At 39.5% G+C, this 18143-nt stretch overlaps 2 protein-coding genes and 1 non-coding gene across 3 annotated transcripts in view; all 3 read right to left on the bottom strand.

Annotated features, from left to right (window-relative positions):
- Positions 1-1198: 1198 nt before the first annotated feature.
- On the bottom strand, positions 1199-1282 carry Trnal-uaa (transfer RNA leucine (anticodon UAA)). The gene has a single exon. It is a non-coding gene; the product is annotated as a tRNA-Leu (tRNA).
- A 2992-nt stretch (positions 1283-4274) lies between these two features.
- On the bottom strand, positions 4275-9955 carry LOC145468500 (uncharacterized). The gene is made up of 4 exons (XM_081452238.1): positions 7607-9955; positions 6937-7246; positions 4960-6705; positions 4275-4362 (listed from the first exon to the last, which is right to left on the bottom strand). Exons 1-4 carry the CDS (start codon positions 9953-9955, stop codon positions 4328-4330), a joined length of 4440 nt encoding a protein of 1479 aa, XP_081308364.1. The 3' UTR covers positions 4275-4327.
- Positions 9956-17185: 7230 nt separating this feature from the next.
- The window catches only part of LOC145468480 (U6 snRNA-associated Sm-like protein LSm4), a 10539-nt gene continuing 9581 nt past the window's right edge, over positions 17186-18143 (bottom strand). Inside the window, exon 6 of the mRNA XM_081452229.1 lies at positions 17186-17627. Within this exon, the coding sequence (XP_081308355.1) occupies positions 17470-17627 (158 nt within the window). The 3' untranslated portion in view covers positions 17186-17469. The remainder of the gene's footprint in view (positions 17628-18143) is intronic.

Raw genomic sequence — 18143 nt, 5'->3', positions numbered from 1 at the left:
CTGTGAGTACGGATCGCAGTATTAGCCAATCAGTAAAGGAGGCGAGAATTAATCATATGAGCGATCACGTGACAAAGGTTATAAATACCGTCTAGAGAAGGGGTTTCCCCAAAGAGAATACATCCTGGTTTCCCCGTATTGAGTTAATGAGCAATTTAAATTTCCTTTTCGATGATTTAGTTTTAAACAAGAATGGAAGAATTCCCCCAAATGAGCTTACATCATTACCTATTCGTATGACTTTACTCGCTGTCTCCTTCAGAATTGATCACATTTATTTTATATAAGATGGTGGAGAACAGATAAATATCGAGTTTCTGGCCATTTGTGACCATTTTTTCCTTGCAGCAATCCAATTTTTAAGTTTCTAATCGATGAGTAACTCACACTCACACAAGACACGTGCTACAGGAGCAATACGATGCGTGTTTTTCCTATCAGCGCGTATTTGCTAAGCCTCCCGTCCCCTCCCCCCTCTTTACCAACTGCCCTCGTTGAACTAGATCGAATCATTGCGATATGTTAGGTAGGTCTAATGTGCACACTTCAATTCTTCCCTGAAGAATTTTCAGGCAGTGTAGTCTAAGATGGATATAGAAATCAGACGTTTCTGGTTTAGAATAGAATTGCAAAATCAAAGTGATCATGGTCTAGTATAGGGTAAGGGTTTTCATCTTCCCAGCGGCACCCCCACCGCCCCCCCCCCCCACCCAAAGATTTACACAGCACCCGCCCCCAGGACGTCTTCTCCAATTCAAACAAGATTACGCCCATAACACGTATCCGTGTCATAGTGTCATCAATGTCCTCGATTTTTTAATCTTTCTGTGAAAGAAAAATTAAATAGGGCAGAAAAACATTCCGGCGAAAAATTTGAATGTTTTCATACGTTTTCTGGAAGCTATAGCTCATGTAATTAGCCTCGTTTAGCTACCTTAGATTGAATATCTCTCCTTTGACCAACATTTCAAAGAAAATAGGTTGTGAAGGTCACGTGTGTGAAGGTCACATGACGGTTTGGTCGGTCACGTAAGTTGGGTTAGAGATCAGTCACGTGTGTGAGCGATCTTAGAATATTCAATTAGCATCCAAGAAAGGAAAAAGGGCGATGAGAGAGTTAATTTCCCCAACTTCGGATGTTTGATTTGAAATATGACAAAAGCGGGGGAAAGGGGTAAAACGAACGAAAAAAAAGTAATACCAGGAGTGGGGTTCGAACCCACGCGGACAATACGTCCATTGGAACTTAAGTCCAACGCCTTAACCACTCGGCCATCCTGATGTTAATACAAATAAATTCCCTGATGGAATTGAATCTATTAATCATTCCTTAAAATCAATCATACCTAATGTCTGATTAATTTTTAAAATTAAGCTGCTTGGCCTCATTAGCTCTGTTTAAAAATTATGTTGTTTTCACCTATATTACTTCTAATTAATTTCACCCTATTCAGATGGGCGGGACGGTCAGGGGGGAGGTGATCAAATAAATTTGGTATGACATGTCATATAACTCGGAACTTTACGTTGCCGTGGCTTTCGTACTTTCGTGTGATCATTCTTTCATTTTTATGACTCTCAGCCATTATATTATTAACTTTGATTTAGTTTTAATCATTTTCTGACGAAGAAGTCCAAATCCAAGATGGCGGGTCTAAGAGATCAAAATGGCGTCTGTTTAGCAAACATGACAAAATTAACACTTGATCTGGCGTCATCTCATGTTGTTTACTTCAAGAGAAACATTTTTGAGTATCCTCGAAGTTCGGCTATAAATAATCTTAAAGTTACGAAAGGGAGGGTGGATATAAGGCCGTATCTACGGAAATCCGGTCCGGTCCGGAAATCCCCGGCTAATACCAGCTATCCACCCTGCCTGGCCGAACAAAATAAACTAAAACGGAGATTGAGTTCACGGCATAAAGAACATGGTTTTGTTGGTTTCCTCTTACAATTGCGCGCTTGGGTAGCCAGCTTCATTGCAGGGGAACTTAAACGCAGTTTTCTGGCCTTTTCCGTGCTTCAACGCTAGCCCGCGAAATTGAGTGGTTGCCTGTCCTCGCCGTATCCAGGTATGCAAGATAGAGGAACTTACACGGCGGCGCAAGATATAAATCTTACTTTCCAGTGGTAAAAACAATATTTTATGAGCAAGCGCAGCAAGTGAGTAAAATATTGTTTTTAACACGAGAAAATCAAATTCACATCTTCAAGCCACCGTGTAATTTTCATTTTACTATAAAGACAAACTGACTGTTTGCGCAAACACGGTGAAAACGCGGGAAATGACGTCTTCAATATTCTTACTGGTGAGTATATGGAGAATACGCCACTCAGATCGCGGATGTGGTTTGGGATAACTTTTACGAGTGCTGTATTTTCCAGTAAAACACTCGTGTTTATGTAATAAAAAGGAATATGCAGCTTTACTTCCCCTCAACCTACAGCTCCTACTAAAATGAAACAAAAAGAAGTAATTTTAACTGAAGGGAAAGGAAATTCAAATTGGAGGACCGTCAGCAGTCAGTGTAAGTAGCAACCTATATCAACTTGAATTTGAAAATAAAAGTAAATGAGTCGCCCTACAGCGTTTTCAGAAAATTGATCTGTTGAGAGTTAGCCCTTCTGCTCGGCATAATGATCTTGCTCCCATAAAGAAAGGATTAACGCTAGAAACTTCAACTTTGCAACGCAGCTAAAGCAGTTATTAATATACTTCTATCAGCTTCAAGTTTTCAATTAGCTAAGTGCTCCAGGTACTGTCGACGACGTATGTTTTTTTTTTTCCAGTCACCTAACATGGCTGGTTTGGGGGAGGGGGGGAGGGCGGGGGGGGGGAAGGGGGGGGAAGGGGAGAGGTGAAAGAGCAACTCCGTTATAAAAAGGGCGGAGGTGCTCATCATACCTTTAAGGGGATTCGAAAGTGGTTTTGGTACCTCTCGGGGTGTTCAGCCTCAAAAGGTCCACAGTGGGAACTTTTGCAGTGCCATTTTATAGGCTATATTAAGCCGATAAAAAGATGACAGAAGATGACGTGTTGTTTTAGAATTAGTATCTCTTGGGGGTGAAAATTGTTTTACGCCACGCCCACAAAGCTAGATCTTGGTATCTTTTAGGGGGTATTTTCAAAATTTCCGACGATCAACCCCGTCCTTTCTATATGGGAGTTCCCCGCCCCCACCCCCACCCCTGGGGCTAATGTAGCTGAGAAGAAGCCTGCAGAAACGGAGTCCAGCTGAGATTTATGTTGCTTCCAGTTTTAATTTATTCTTCTAGATTGAAAATGTAAAAATTAACAAGAGGCCCGTCAACTTTACCTAAGGAGGACATGCTTAAAGGATAAAAAGAGTTCTTCTTGTTTGGCTACAGTACAATGTTCACGATAAATGTGATAAATGTCATCCGAACAATTTCTGATGCCACTCTATTTTAAACTCTCATTTACCTTACAAACATTTAACCAACAGGTCAGCGTTTTTGTTTCACTATTTACAAAGCTAACTGTACACCTTACTAGTAAACAGGAACTTAAATCCTTAAATTTAGACTTCCATTGGCCTTTGTGTTCGACAAAAATTCAGTCTACTTTTTATACACTTTTCATTTTCTACTCTAATCAATCGATTCACAACGGATTGGCAAAATTTCAAATCGGGAAGCTCTTTTGTCTTGTAAACAAGGTCTGATTTATGAAAATACAAACAAAACTAAGATATTCAGAAATATAATAACGTCAAATAAGGAAATGCATGTTATTTCTGACGCTAATTTACTGTACTTTAAAATCCTGCTTTCTTCAAATTACCTTAACAATTGCTACAAAGTGTTACGCTCAATGTTTTTTTCATCAGGTACATTATTTACAAATTGAACAACGAATTTCGCTGGTAAAACACTAGATGTATCAGTTAAGCCTTAGTTACACTGCTTATTTTTCCTCGCAGCGAAGATCCAAACGATTGAAATCATCATCTTTCATTCCTATACTAAAAGTTACCTTACGTACTAAGCTTGTTCAATTCTTGAGGTTTAAGCAGTTATTTGAGTCTAACACGCACCTGCAGGTAGACTGCCGTAGAATAACTTGTAACCAACTGTTCTACAAAAACCATTGTATACTTAACTTGCGAGAGACGCAACGGTTCATCCTAAAAAAGGTGAATATATATGAAATAAAACTCGAAAGTTTTGCTGTGGATATCTCTCCCGATGCGTCCTTTTAGAAAGAAAAATATCAAAAGTTAAATGTCAGCTTAATTTATATACAGGTTGGCACTAGCAGTAAAACTGTCCGTTGAGGTCATGGCATATTTTTCTTCTCATGCGATCACTCGCTGCCGTCCTGGTCATTCTTGCCAACACCTGACAGAGTAAATAAACAAACAACAACAAAAAATAGTAACCATCTAAATTTATTTCCTTAAATTAAAAAAAAAAAAAATCGGGGCTGCGCGCGCTCTGATTAACTCACTATTATATTTTATGCTCAAAACAAGACAACCGTGTTTTACGATCTGGCCGAAGAAAATAATCTGAAGCCTTGAATTCTATCGTCATAAAACATTACGGTATGTTAAAACGCTCACGAAATATGTGAGGCACTCGCTTGTTGCTCTTACTTTTCTAGATTTCTCGTTCTCTAAACTTTCCCTCCGAATTCGTTATAACATGATAAATGGCTGTGGCCTGTTGATTGCGTTGTATTACACTGTAGGTAATTTCATGGTTTACACTCTCATGATCGACAGAGCTAGTTATCAGTCATAAAAAACAAACAATACGTGAGCCGCACAAGATCAAACGACAAACACTTAAAAAAAAATAGATATAGAAACCTAAACACACTTTCGAAAATACATACAGCTTGATCGATAACATCTCAGGAAAACTGTAAGTAAATGCCAAAGGCCGTTTATTAAAAATTAGAAAGCACTTATGCATGTTTTCATTGAATCTTACCTTTCTCTCCAAAATCAAATGTCACGTCATCTCCAATCAGTATAAAAGGTGCCCACTGTTTCACGTCATAGCCGTTACTTCTCATCCACTTCATGGCCTCGTGTAGAGATTCACCAGCACTTTCCCCAGCGACAAGGTGATCGTAGAAATGAGTCATTAACTGCTCTGTTGCTTTGTCATCCAGGGCCCACAGTGATACCAGCACTGAGCGTGCGCCAGATCCTAAGAATGCTCGGGCAATTCCAACAGCTCCCTCGGCCTTTGTCTGCCCACGAGCGCTGTGGCAACAGCTAAGGACTACCAGTTTAGCTCGCAGTTGAATCTTTGAAATGTCAGACATTGTCAATAAGTAGAGTCCTTCTTGAGGTATTCCGTTAGGAACACGAAAAGATGGTGCAAGGGCAATTGCTCCTCTTTCAGCATCACCGTGTGCGCCGATATGAATCAAAGCCACTGAATTCATCGCTTGAAGTACTGCCTGCTTTGTTGCTTGCCGTCCTAACAAAGGCTCAACTCCTAGCTTTTTTGCTACCATCCTCGCTTCGTTTTCTGCACATTGCAGTCGAGAAATGTTTGTGAGTTTTCCTTTGAAATGCACCTCACCAACATCAGGATTTCCCACTATCAAAGCACCCGTCTGACGGTGGTAGTCCGCTGGACTTTCATTAATGAGCTTGAGAGTTGTTAGAGAAGGAGCAATACGGATCCTGAAAGTCTCAGATAGGTACTTTCCGCTTTCATCAGTTAAGGCGGCAAATGGAATTTGGTATAAAGCGCGATCAGGAACAATGATGATTTCAGGGCCCTCAAGGAAGCGCGCCACAGGAGCGATGATTAGTTTGTAACAGATAGGAAGGTTCATTTTAGGTCCTTGGTCAGCTCTACGTTCCTCTCCGATTCTCCAACCTTCATGGCTGTCTTCATTCCATGTTTTCGATTCTGGTAGAAAACCGTGTAAGGATTGGTCTTCGCAAATCTCCTTTGGTAAAATGCCAAAACTTCTGAAAGCAAAAAATTGTTCCAAATGCTGCCTTGATCCTTCCCGAACTAACAGGTCATTTCCTTTTATCACCTGGAAATGTGTGGTTCCGCTTGCTTTAAGAATCCACAAATGTATTTTGTCAGAATAATATGAGACGTACAGACAAGTGCGGTTAAACACTTTTCCCACCATGCCTTCAAGATCAGACCATGCTCCAGAGTCAGCTGGCATTTGATTGTCCAAAGAGTACTGAGCTGACATTAAATCTGCCAAAGCTCTGGCCTTCGAAAGATCTGAAACATACAGAGCCTCCGTAGGATTCCCGGTTTCGCAGAGTAAGTCACTGAGATTTCTGTAGCAAAAGATATTTTGATCCGCGATAGAAATCTTAAGTTGATCGTTGTCGCGGAGGGAGTTGCGCATTTCCTCGCATTTTTCAATACCAGAACGTAAATACGAGATTGCTTCCTGAATCTTTCCTTGTCTCTCTCTAAGCTTTGCCATCATAATGAGAGACCCCAACAGTGTCTGAACATCTCCAGTCTTCTCACTTAATGCAAGTGCCTTCTTGATATATTCTTCCGCACTATCATAGTCAGACTTCGCGAAAAGAAAACCTCCAAGTCTCAGATAACTATGTGCTTCTAGTTCCCTGTTTCCAAGTTTTTGGCTTATAGCCAGCGCCTTTTCAAAATATTCTTTTGCTTTTATTAAGTTACCTACAGCTTGCTCTACAGCTCCTTGGTTGACGCAAACTGTGGCCACTCCTTCTCTGTGTTCAATGTCTGTAAAGATGACAAGTGCTGTCTGGTTATATTCGTTAGCCTTGTGGTAGTTTCCAAGAGAGCCAAATCTAGCTCCCAGGTCCGCAAGAGAGTGAGCCACATTACTCATGTCGCCAATATTTCTGCCCATAGCCAACGATTTTTGCCAGTACTCTAAAGCCTTGTAATATTCGCCAATTCAATAATACACCGCTCCAAGGTTTGTGTAACAGGAAGCTTCTCCACTTCTGTTTCCAATTTCTTTCTGGATCACAAGTGCTTTCTCGTGAAGTTCTCTAGCCTTCTCATATTCGCCAACTGATATATATATCGCTCCAAGGTCTCCATAAGAGGAAGCTTCTCCACTTCTGTTTCCAATTTCTTTCTGGATCACAAGTGCTTTCTCGTGAAGTTCTCTAGCCTTCTCATATTCGCCAACTGATATATATATCGCTCCAAGGTTTCCATAAGAGGAAGCTTCTCCTCTTCTGTCTCCAATTTCTTTCTGGATCACAAGTGCTTTCTCGTGAAGTTCTCTAGCCTTCTCAGATTTGCCAACTGATTTATATATCACTCCAAGGTTTGTGTAAGAGGAAGCTTCTCCACTTCTGTCTCCAATTTCTTTCTGGATCACAAGTGCTTTCTCGTGAAGTTCTCTAGCCTTCTCAGATTTGCCAACTGATTTATATATCACTCCAAGGTTTGTGTAAGAGGAAGCTTCTCCACTTCTGTCTCCAATTTCTTTCTGGATCACAAGTGCTTTCTCGTGAAGTTCTCTAGCCTTCTCAGATTTGCCAACTGATTTATATATCACTCCAAGGTTTGTGTAAGAGGAAGCTTCTCCACTTCTGTCTCCAATTTCTTTCTGGATCACAAGTGCTTTCTCGTGAAGTTCTCTAGCCTTCTCAGATTTGCCAACTGATTCATATATCACTCCAAGGTTTGTGTAAGAGGAAGCTTCTCCACTTCTGTCTCCAATTTCTTTCTGGATCACAAGTGCTTTCTCGTGAAGTTCTCTAGCCTTCTTATATTCGCCAACTGATATAGATATCACTCCAAGGTTTGTGTAAGACGAAGCTTCTCCTCTTCTGTCTCCAATTTCTTTCTGGATCACAAGTGCTTTCTCGTGAAGTTCTCTAGCCTTCTCAGATTTGCCAACTGACTTATATATCACTCCAAGGTTTGTGTAAGAGGAAGCTTCTCCTCTTCTGTCTCCAATTTCTTTCTGGATCACAAGTGCTTTCTCGTGAAGTTCTCTAGCCTTCTCATATTCGCCAATTGATTCATATATCCCTCCAAGGTTTCCATAAGAGGAAGCTTCTCCACTTCTGTCTCCAATTTCTTTCTGGATCACCAGTGCTTTCTCCTGAAGTTCTCTAGCCTTCTCATATTCGCCAACTAATCGATACACCTCTCCAAGGTTTCCGTAAGAGGAAGCTTCTCCACTTCTGTCTCCAATTTCTTTCTCGATCACAAGTGCTTTCTCGTGAAGTTCTCTAGCCTTCTCATATTCGCCAACTGATCGATACACCGCTCCAAGGTTTCCGGAAGAGGAAGCTTCTCCTCTTCTGTCTCCAATTTCTTTCTGGATCACAAGTGCTTTCTCGTGAAGTTCTCTAGCCTTCTCAGATTTGCCAACTGATTTATATATCACTCCAAGGTTTGTGTAAGAGGAAGCTTCTCCACTTCTGTCTCCAATTTCTTTCTGGATCACAAGTGCTTTCTCGTGAAGTTCTCTAGCCTTCTCAGATTTGCCAACTGATTTATATATCACTCCAAGGTTTGTGTAAGAGGAAGCTTCTCCACTTCTGTCTCCAATTTCTTTCTCGATCGCAAGTGCTTTCTCGTGAAGTTCTCTAGCCTTCTTATATTCGCCAATTGATTCATATATCCCTCCAAGGTTTCCATAAGAGGAAGCTTCTCCACTTCTGTCTCCAATTTCTTTCTGGATCACCAGTGCTTTCTCCTGAAGTTCTCTAGCCTTCTCATATTCGCCAACTGATATATATATCGCTCCAAGGTTTCCATAAGAGGAAGCTTCTCCACTTCTGTCTCCAATTTCTTTCTGGATTACAAGTGCTTTCTCGTGAAGTTCTCTAGCCTTCTTATATTCGCCAACTGATATAGATATCACTCCAAGGTTTGTGTAAGACGAAGCTTCTCCTCTTCTGTCTCCAATTTCTTTCTGGATCACCAGTGCTTTCTCCTGAAGTTCTCTAGCCTTCTCATATTCGCCAACTAATCGATACACCTCTCCAAGGTTTGTGTAAGAGGAAGCTTCTCCACTTCTGTCTCCAATTTCTTTCCAGATCACAATTGCTTTTTTGTAAAGTTCTCTAGCCTTCTGATGTTCGCCAACTGATATATATATCGCTCCAAGGTTTCCGTAAGAGGAAGCTTCTCCACTTCTGTCTCCAATTTCTTTCTCGATCACAAGTGCTTTCTCGTGAAGTTCTCTAGCCTTCTCATATTCGCCAACTGATCGATACACCGCTCCAAGGTTTCCGGAAGAGGAAGCTTCTCCTCTTCTGTCTCCAATTTCTTTCTGGATCACAAGTGCTTTCTCGTAAAGTTCTCTAGCCTTCTCATATTCGCCAACTGATCGATACACCACTCCAAGGTTTGTGTAACAGGAAGCTTCTCCTCTTCTGTCTCCAATTTCTTTCTCGATCACAAGTGCTTTCTCGTAAAGTTCTCTAGCCTTCTCATATTCGCCAACTGATCGATACACCGCTCCAAGGTTTCCGGAAGAGGAAGCTTCTCCTCTTCTGTCTCCAATTTCTTTTTGGATCACAAGTGCTTTCTCGTGAAGTTCTCTAGCCTTCTCATATTCGCCAACTGATATATATATCGCTCCAAGGTTTATGTAAGAGGAAGCTTCCCCACTTCTGTCTTCAATTTCTTTACTGATAAGGAGAGCTTTTTCAGAGAGATTTTTTGCTTGTGCGTATTTACTTTCACGGAAATACACTTCTGCTAGTTCTAAGCTCAGCTTAAGTAGGCTTTCTGCGTATTTTATGGCGTTTGTGGTATCGCTGATAAGACTACATGCTTTCCACATTGTAAAGTATATCTTTACGTAGAATGATTTGGTGAGTTTCTCGTCTTTTATACCTGCTCTTTCTTTCAGAATGAACAAGCATTCCTTGCATAATTCGATTGCTTTTAGGAATCGACTAGTGTTGAGAAGGTAGCCTGTAACAATGAGGCCGATCGAGATGACTTGTATAACTTCGTCTACGTTGTACATGTCACTGAAGAACTTCTATTAGAACAAAACAGAGAGTAAAAGTGGACAAAAATTTGGAACCATGTCGGTTTATCCATTTGTTAACTGCTGTTGTTATGATTTTAATATAAACATTTAGTAGTATACTATTGCAGTCTGACTCAGGAAATCGTAGCGCAATTAGAAGATTGCAGCGAGGAGAGTTATTCATTTATTTTACATGGAAAGACAGTGAGCTCACGACTGTCTATATATTTTTGCAGTGGTTGCTTGCTTGATCTGCTGAGATTAAAAGAAAGGATTTTTGGAAACGAGAGATTTTTTATGAATATCTATTCTGTTATTTGTTTTCAAAATCAGAAAGCAGTTACATACTTAAAAAATTCTTGCCTCTTCGTTAGTACACAGCAGGATATAAGCTGGAATAAATTTATCGCACAAATTTGGTTACATATTTTAAACCAAGTTTCGCTTTAAACTCCGTTTAACGTTTAATAGTAGTTTCTGAAAAGAGAAATTTATCCGGAAATCCAAATTATTTTTGATTTAACATTGCTCTGATTAGAACACGAGTTTATTATTTCGACTGGAACTTCTAACGCACATTACAATTATTTGGCAATTTAAATAAGGGAAAAAAGTTAAAAATTGAATGACATGTCAACAATACATCTATTATTCAGGCACGTGTATTATTAAACAGTAAAGAATCTATTTTGAGATTTCCTCTGCCTTCAGAAAGGCAAAGTTTTAGAGCAAAGTAAAATAGGACTGCCATAATATTGCCGTTGGAAATTGTTGGCGTGGAAATATGATTTGCGTCTCTAATAACTATTTCCTTAGTACTATATCATTAAGATAATCTTTGTTTGAAAAACAACTTATAACAATACTACATGTAAACTATAAATAACTCAGTAAACTCACCACTCTCCTTTCTCTTGGTTTAAAGAACACAAAAGCGACAGTCTTTCTTGACTTTGCTAGCCTATAAGATAAGAGAAAAATTAAACTAACACCAGGTCTGATTCAAGACTTTTATTCCAATTTAATAAGTCCATGTTTTTGCCTTTAACTCCATGCTGACATAAAAGTACAACAGGGATGACAGAGATACATGACCGAAACATACAGAAATAAATAAGAAAATAATTAAATAAATAAATATAAATAAATATATATAAACTCCGAACTACCGAGAACAAAACCAGAAAGTGGTAGGGTGGAGGATTATTTTGAACCAGCACCCCAAGATTTCCAACCCAGCGCACTAAACCACTCGACCACTCTGCCCTCTCCTACAGACAAAGGTTAACCCCTCAGAAATTCAAAGTCACGGACAAACATAGAAAACATACATTCCTTCAAATTTACAGACAAATATAAACAAACGTAATTGGACTGATTTGCCGAAGATAAGCTCACAAAACTGAAAGTCACAGATGTACAGGAACACGCAAAACTGAATTTTTTTTCCTCAGAGATAAATTTAGACGCAAAGCGTCCAATAAACACAGAAAACTGGAGGTTACAGAGAAAGAAGCACAAAATTGCAGGTCAAACATGAATATAAAGGCATGTAGCTGCCAATCAGAGGGTGACAGTCGTGTAAAACTGATAGTCACAAACAAAATGAACACACAAAAAAGAAACCCACAGACGAATTTCAGCTTGCACGAAACTGAAAATCAACAAGGATTATCTTCTAAGGCGCGATTTTCTGCAATCGAACTTACAATTATATCAACATCCACATTCCTACAATATAAATTTAAAATTTGTATTTATAATCATTAAAGCATAGCTTCAACTTACTATTTTAATTGTTACTTGAGATGTTCGAATCAGAAAGAAATCCAATGTCACCTACGTCATCAACAAGGCTCTTCCACTAAGAACAATGAGTGTTTAATATTAATAAATATACAAATGAATATATGAAATATCTTATATTTGAACTGCGGAGAAAGACATCTACATTCTTCATCATCTACGGGCATATTACGAACTCACGGCGGAGTAACCAGCTCCCAGCTGGCTTGATAGGTCAGGAGCACTGCACAGGCATCGCAGAGGTCATGGGTTCTTTTTTTTTTTTCTTATTTCAGGCTTTTATTTCACAACTGCTTAAGTTGTGTGTATAACTGCGATGATCAATCATGTCTTGATTAATAAATATATATATATATATATATATATATAAATTGTGCACAGTAAAGAGGAGGGCATACATCGAATAGACGATATCTTATAACTACTAGGTTAAGTTCACTGTTCTTACCGTTACTAGATGAGTCAAAATCAGAATGAAATCCAATTCAGTCTGGATCAGCAAAATCGATGTTCCTTTGAAAAGGACAATAAATTATCAGTGTCATTTAAATCTTTTCCATGCACAGTAACAACATCAAATATCTTAGAGACAATCAATCTTTGACTTTTTTCCTCCACTGTGGCTAGCTACGTAAAACAAACAAAAGCTTTATGTTCTCAGTTTTGCAAGATTACAACACAATCAGTGTACACGAGTATTTTATAGGCAATCTCAACATGCGTAATCGTGTTATCCCTTCTAATGTATTGTTAACAATCATTGTAACAGTTTCAATCTTTTCTAAGTTCATTTTTCCTGGAAAGCACCATTTGCGAGGTTCAATAAAGTGTGTACGTATGTAGAAATAAAAGGAGAGTGGATGAGGATATCTACCGAAAACAAAATGAATACTCTCAGAGCTGCCACGAACCTGATGATACAAATCAAATGAATACTCACCTCTACTTTTAATTCCCTTTTCCACTGCGAAAGAAAACCTTTCAAGGCCTGTAACACCACGTCACATCACAACAGGGACTCTGTCTGCAATCAAGTGACAGAAGAATCACCAAAGTATTGTTTACGTTTTCTTTCCAATGCATTTAATTAACACCAAGATACTGAACTGTAAAACGGAGAACTTTCTGATTAGAAAGAAGTCCAAAATCCTCATTTTTATTTTGTTACTTCAGAGATTCAAAAAAAACATGTTCCGTTCAGCGCCCACTCATCAGAATTAATTTTCTGAAAGAGGTTATTATTTTTCTATTCCACTACGTAATGTTGTATTTTTGAGCAATTTTATGTAATGTATGGCAAGGTTTACCAAGCCTAACATCTTATTGACTATCAGCCAGTTAATTTGACGAGTTTATATTTCTCAGTAGCCAATTGCGATTTATAAATATCACTAACTGCTGTGTTGAAGTAATGATATAGTTTATCTTAAATATACAATAGTTATCGTTAATTCTTTAGTTCAAAAAGTTAATGTGATATGTTAAGATTTTTATCGACCAAATTTAATGTAGATGCACATGTGAGGTAAAAACCAATTACTTACCGTTCGATGAGAAATCTAAATCAGAATGAAATTCAAATTTCTAGCCTCTAGCAGCTAAAACAGCGTCTCCCTCAAAATAACATTGACGTACAAATTATCAGACTTTCGAACCATGGGATACGCTTTCGGTTTCGACAGGCTGTGGAGTCTTTTTTTATATCTGCTGAACATTTATCGAATTAATTAAAAAAGTAGAGCGAGAAGCTAGTTAACATTTGAAGACCACAGTAGCTATTCTGGCATTTGTGATTCTCTTTAGCCAGTATACAGTCCCATCACTCATTTTGTGGCTTTTGGCACAGTCTTATTTTGGTCTTTAATAGCATCTGTCACTGCCACACGATAGGCAGGTTTCATTTTCCCCTCGCGTTTCAGTTTTCTGATTTGCAATTTAAGTTACAATTACGCAGTTTAGGTACATGCTTGTTTCCTTGATACAGTCAACTCTCGCTATAGCGGACGCGCTCGGGGACTTTGTTTAGTATCCGTAATAGCGAGAGTCCGTGATAGCGGGATGTGAGATAAAAAGTGCCCTTAACATGCAGAAAATAACATAGACAATGCCTGTGAAGCAAGGTCTATAGTGCAGCCGATAAAAAAAGAATTGATATAAAGATAAACATTCCAGAAGTCTTTTGAAGTGGTTTATGACAATTGATGAACCGCAGACTGTAATTTTATATAATTATGTTATATGAGAAGTAGGTGATGTTCGCTTCATCGAGAGTCAAAACAATAAAATTGTCATTTTGGTACCTGACGAAAGTGTCAGTAATTCCGTAATGGCGAGAGGCCGTAATTTACGGGAGTCATTTCCAGTCAAGCCTCTATAGCTTTTGCCGGGGATCTGGATTTTGTCAGCAATAGCGAGGTGTCCGCAAGGCGAAAGTTCACTGTATATACTGTACATACATGCATGACTCAATGTGTAAGATTTTAATAACTTCCTTTCGTCTGTGTTGCTGACGGGTAAGGAAATGTGCAATGAGATGACTGAAACGACACGGGAGTTCCACTTAGTATTAACGGCACCTTTCCTTCAAACAAATCATTCCGTTAAAAATCTGTTTTCCAGGGGGAGGTTCTTCGGAGAGGGTGATCTAATCTTCTCTCAAGATCACTATGTTTGACGCTGGCCTTGGAAGATCTTGGGCCTAAGATTATGGGTGACCTACCCTAACCCGTTAAAATGTTTTCTACGGGGATTAAGGGCTGGCTGAGTTTGATTTTTTACCTGAGTTATTGACAGGTAATCAGCTCTGTGAATTAGCCTTGCTACTTTCCCGCCCCTCCCCCCCTACCACTCCCCACTCAGCCTTTCCAACCAATCCTAAAGGCGCGAGTTACGCCCTGTGACCACACCCAACCACCTAGATCATCAGACAACTGTTTTTTTTTATCTGATAACGACGGGAGAACCAAACACACATGCAAGGCTGCACTTACTACGCAATCCGGAGCTTAAGCAACTGAGACGCCAAGGAGAGTGCAGGGTAAGAAGTATGGGTTATTGACCAAGTGTGAGGTCAAGATGGCTGGATATTGGCCAAGTTCTCTTTTTGCGTGTTTATGAACCGAAACGGAGTCGAGGTCCATAAACTGGAAAAAAAAAAACAAAGACCGAGGCCAATATCAAGCCATCTTGACCGAACAAGCTTGGTTAATAAAGGATTTATTATATGGCTCTCGGGAAAATTTTCTTGCGGGACTCGGCGCGTAGTCCCGAGCGGACAAGATGGCTCCATCTTGCCCGCTCGGGTAGCCAGTCACAGCGCAGGATTTGATTCATCTTGCCCGCTCACGGAGGTAGCCATATAATAAATGTATTTACATTTTACTTTGTTGTTAAGAATCTCGCAATATCTAAGACTATTCAGTGCGTCTATCAGTTTTAACAACTAGCTCCAGCTGAAAATGCAAAGAAAGCGTTTAATTCTAAATAGAAATTGAAAGAAAAAGGCCCTCGTGATTCACTTTCTACAAACAACCCTGAATTTGGCTTGAATTTCCCTTTTTTCTTTTATAAAGTATAGTTAAGAATTTTACCAAGTTCTATGTTGTTATTACGTGCACAACCTTTGTTTCTTTCGTTACTAGGTTGCTGTAGTTGTTTGCTGAACGGCTCCTTAATATTATAACAATCTGTATACTTCTTCTTCTTCTTCTTCTGAAAACTGAAATATTTCCAAGCTGACTCAGATGTGTCACGTTATTCTCAGAAGTTGTTTGCAATTTCATAAGAGTTGGTCAGTCATTTAGTTTACCTTATTATTTTGGCATTGGCGAGGGGGTTTCACAGTTATCCTCTTTTCACCGTGAGCGCTGTTAGCAATATTCATGGCGATGACAATTAAACCTGTGAGTTATCATGTGATATAAGTGATAAATAGGTTATCATGTGATATAGGTGATAAATACCTTCTTAAATAAAGGATTCCCCTGAATTGGTTAACTGAGCAACTTACGTTTCGTTTTTGGTGATTAGCTAATAAACAAGAACGGAGGGATTCCCCTGTTTTAATTTAATGAGGAAGTCACGTTTCGTTTTTGGTGATTAGGTGATAAACAAGAACAAAGGGATTTCGCCGAATGAGTTTACGTCATCACGTGTTCGTATGACTTTCCTATGTTCTGTTTTGACCGATTACAATGAGAGGGGGCTGAATAGGGTTGCTGGAACTGTCGGTTCTCAGTTAAATTTTCGACGATTTCTCAGCTATTAGCCGTGAACTTTCCGAGAATCTCAATGTTTCCCGAAAAGCTCCGTTTTCGTGACGGATTAGTGTGGACGGTAGGACTAACCGTAGAAATAAAGCTGCGTTTTCAAATTTCTCCGCTGTAGTGTGGACTGGGCCTGAGGAGTCGGCTTCCTGTCCAATCGTTTTGCTGGTTTGATTTAATGCACAGCTCATAAATAGATTTTGTTTTTCCTCAAAATGAAAATCGATGCCTACGGTCTTTAGCTAAGTTGTAAGACAGAAACAGAAACATTTGGACCAGGTTGTAAATGGCAACTGGGAGAAGCTTATAATAACCATCAGATGAGGGGCCATGCCTTCATCAACCCCCTCCACCCTCCCCTCCCTCATCTGATCATCCTCTCGAGTTAAAAAATATTTCACAAAGGAGTATAAGTGATGCCAATTTTGGTCAAAGGTGATAATGACAGAAGTGGAACAAAGGCCAACGCTCGTCATGGCCGGTTACATGCGGCACGGGAGTCAGTGGGTTATTATACAATAACTACAGAAATTTTGGTGCGTTCATTGGCTCATTTTTATTGTCATAAAGCAGAGAAACACATGAATTTATAATTTATGCGATGCATCAACGACCGAGAGTGGACAATTTGACAATTTGTTCTCGTAAAAAACAAATTGATGTCAGCTTTTAATGCGTCTGTCCTGTTAGACAATGAATTTCGTCATAACATCGTCAAAGTAGTCTGCGAATACACTTGGCTATTCCCTCGTGGATCCACGGCTACTTTGACAATGTTATGACGAAATACATGATCAATAACAGGACAGACGCACGAAAAACTTCCGTCAATTTGTTAAAAACATGGCTTCAGATAAGTAAAGTTACCAGGACTTTCGAGAAAGGGGCCCCTGGTCACTTTTTATCCAACCCAGTCATCCAGTTGTATAAGGAGTCATACCTAAGTTGCGGCTTTTAACAGCCTCGCACTACTCTGTAAACTTTCTGAATGCGACACAAACGACATGGCAAAAAGTATATTCATTCGAGAATCTTATATATATTCTTAAATCCAAATTTGTTTATAAGAGTTTTGAAATTATAATGAAAGAAAGGTGCTAGCTTACATTATCTTTAAGTCGGACTCATGTGAACCCTCATGTTAATGTGTCTTTAGCAAATAAAAATCACTTCATTCACAGAAAAAAAAAAGAAACTGTCTTACAAGACTTGAGCTTGTATGTTTTATTGACAGTTCTTTGGTCAGTTCAACTGTCGCCTCAAACAGCACTGTTGAGCTTGTTAGCCAGACCTTTTTAGCAGAGTAACCAGACTCTGCAAGGCTCCTGTGCCGTGTGGCTTCAGTCAACAGACGACAAGGCTTACACAGTTTCTGTTTTTTGACCTTGAGGTTATACATGTATATAACAAAGCTATTAACATCACTGATGTGTTAAGTTACTTTCCAGCACTATCATCTCTGTTTCTCTTCTGGCCCCCTCCTCCACCCCTTCTTCCACCCCCTCGTCCACCGAATGAGCCTCCTCTGCCCCCTCCACCACCGCCTCCTCCACTATGACCTCCTCGGCCTCCACCTCCGCCACGACCACCACGCCCTAATGATGAAACAAATTTAAACCAGTGAAAACTAGCACTTTTATGGAATCAGTACATATGGGATTTTCTTAACCATGCTATCTTCGCAGGACTGCCTTCTGTAGCTTTTTTGTAGACTCAGAATGGACAAAACCACAGGGTAACCATTCAAATGAAAGCTACTGAGCAGTACATTCACGTGGCACTGTTTCTACATTGTACAAGATGGTTCTAATGCTTTTTATCTTAAAAGTCAGTGGATGAAACCCTAGTGTGTGACCATTCAAATGAAAGCCATTGAGTAGCAATTTCATGTAGTACTGTTTATTGAGCTGTAAAAGGTGGTTCTACCTTTTAGGTCTGTGGATGAAACCCTAGTGTGTGACCATTCAAATGAAAGCCATTGAGTAGCAATTTCATGTAGTACTGTTTATTGAGCTGTAAAAGGTGGTTTTACCTTTTAGGTCTGTGGATGAAACCCTAGTGTGTGACCATTAAAAAGAAAGCCATTGAGTAGCAATTTCATGTAGTACTGT

The sequence above is a fragment of the Orbicella franksi genome, chromosome 14, assembly GCF_964199315.1.
Source record: "Orbicella franksi chromosome 14, jaOrbFran1.1, whole genome shotgun sequence".
NCBI classification, from domain to species: Eukaryota; Metazoa; Cnidaria; class Anthozoa; order Scleractinia; family Merulinidae; genus Orbicella; species Orbicella franksi.
Note: the sequence above shows the minus strand (reverse complement) of the source record. Positions and strands in the feature narration are given on the sequence as shown.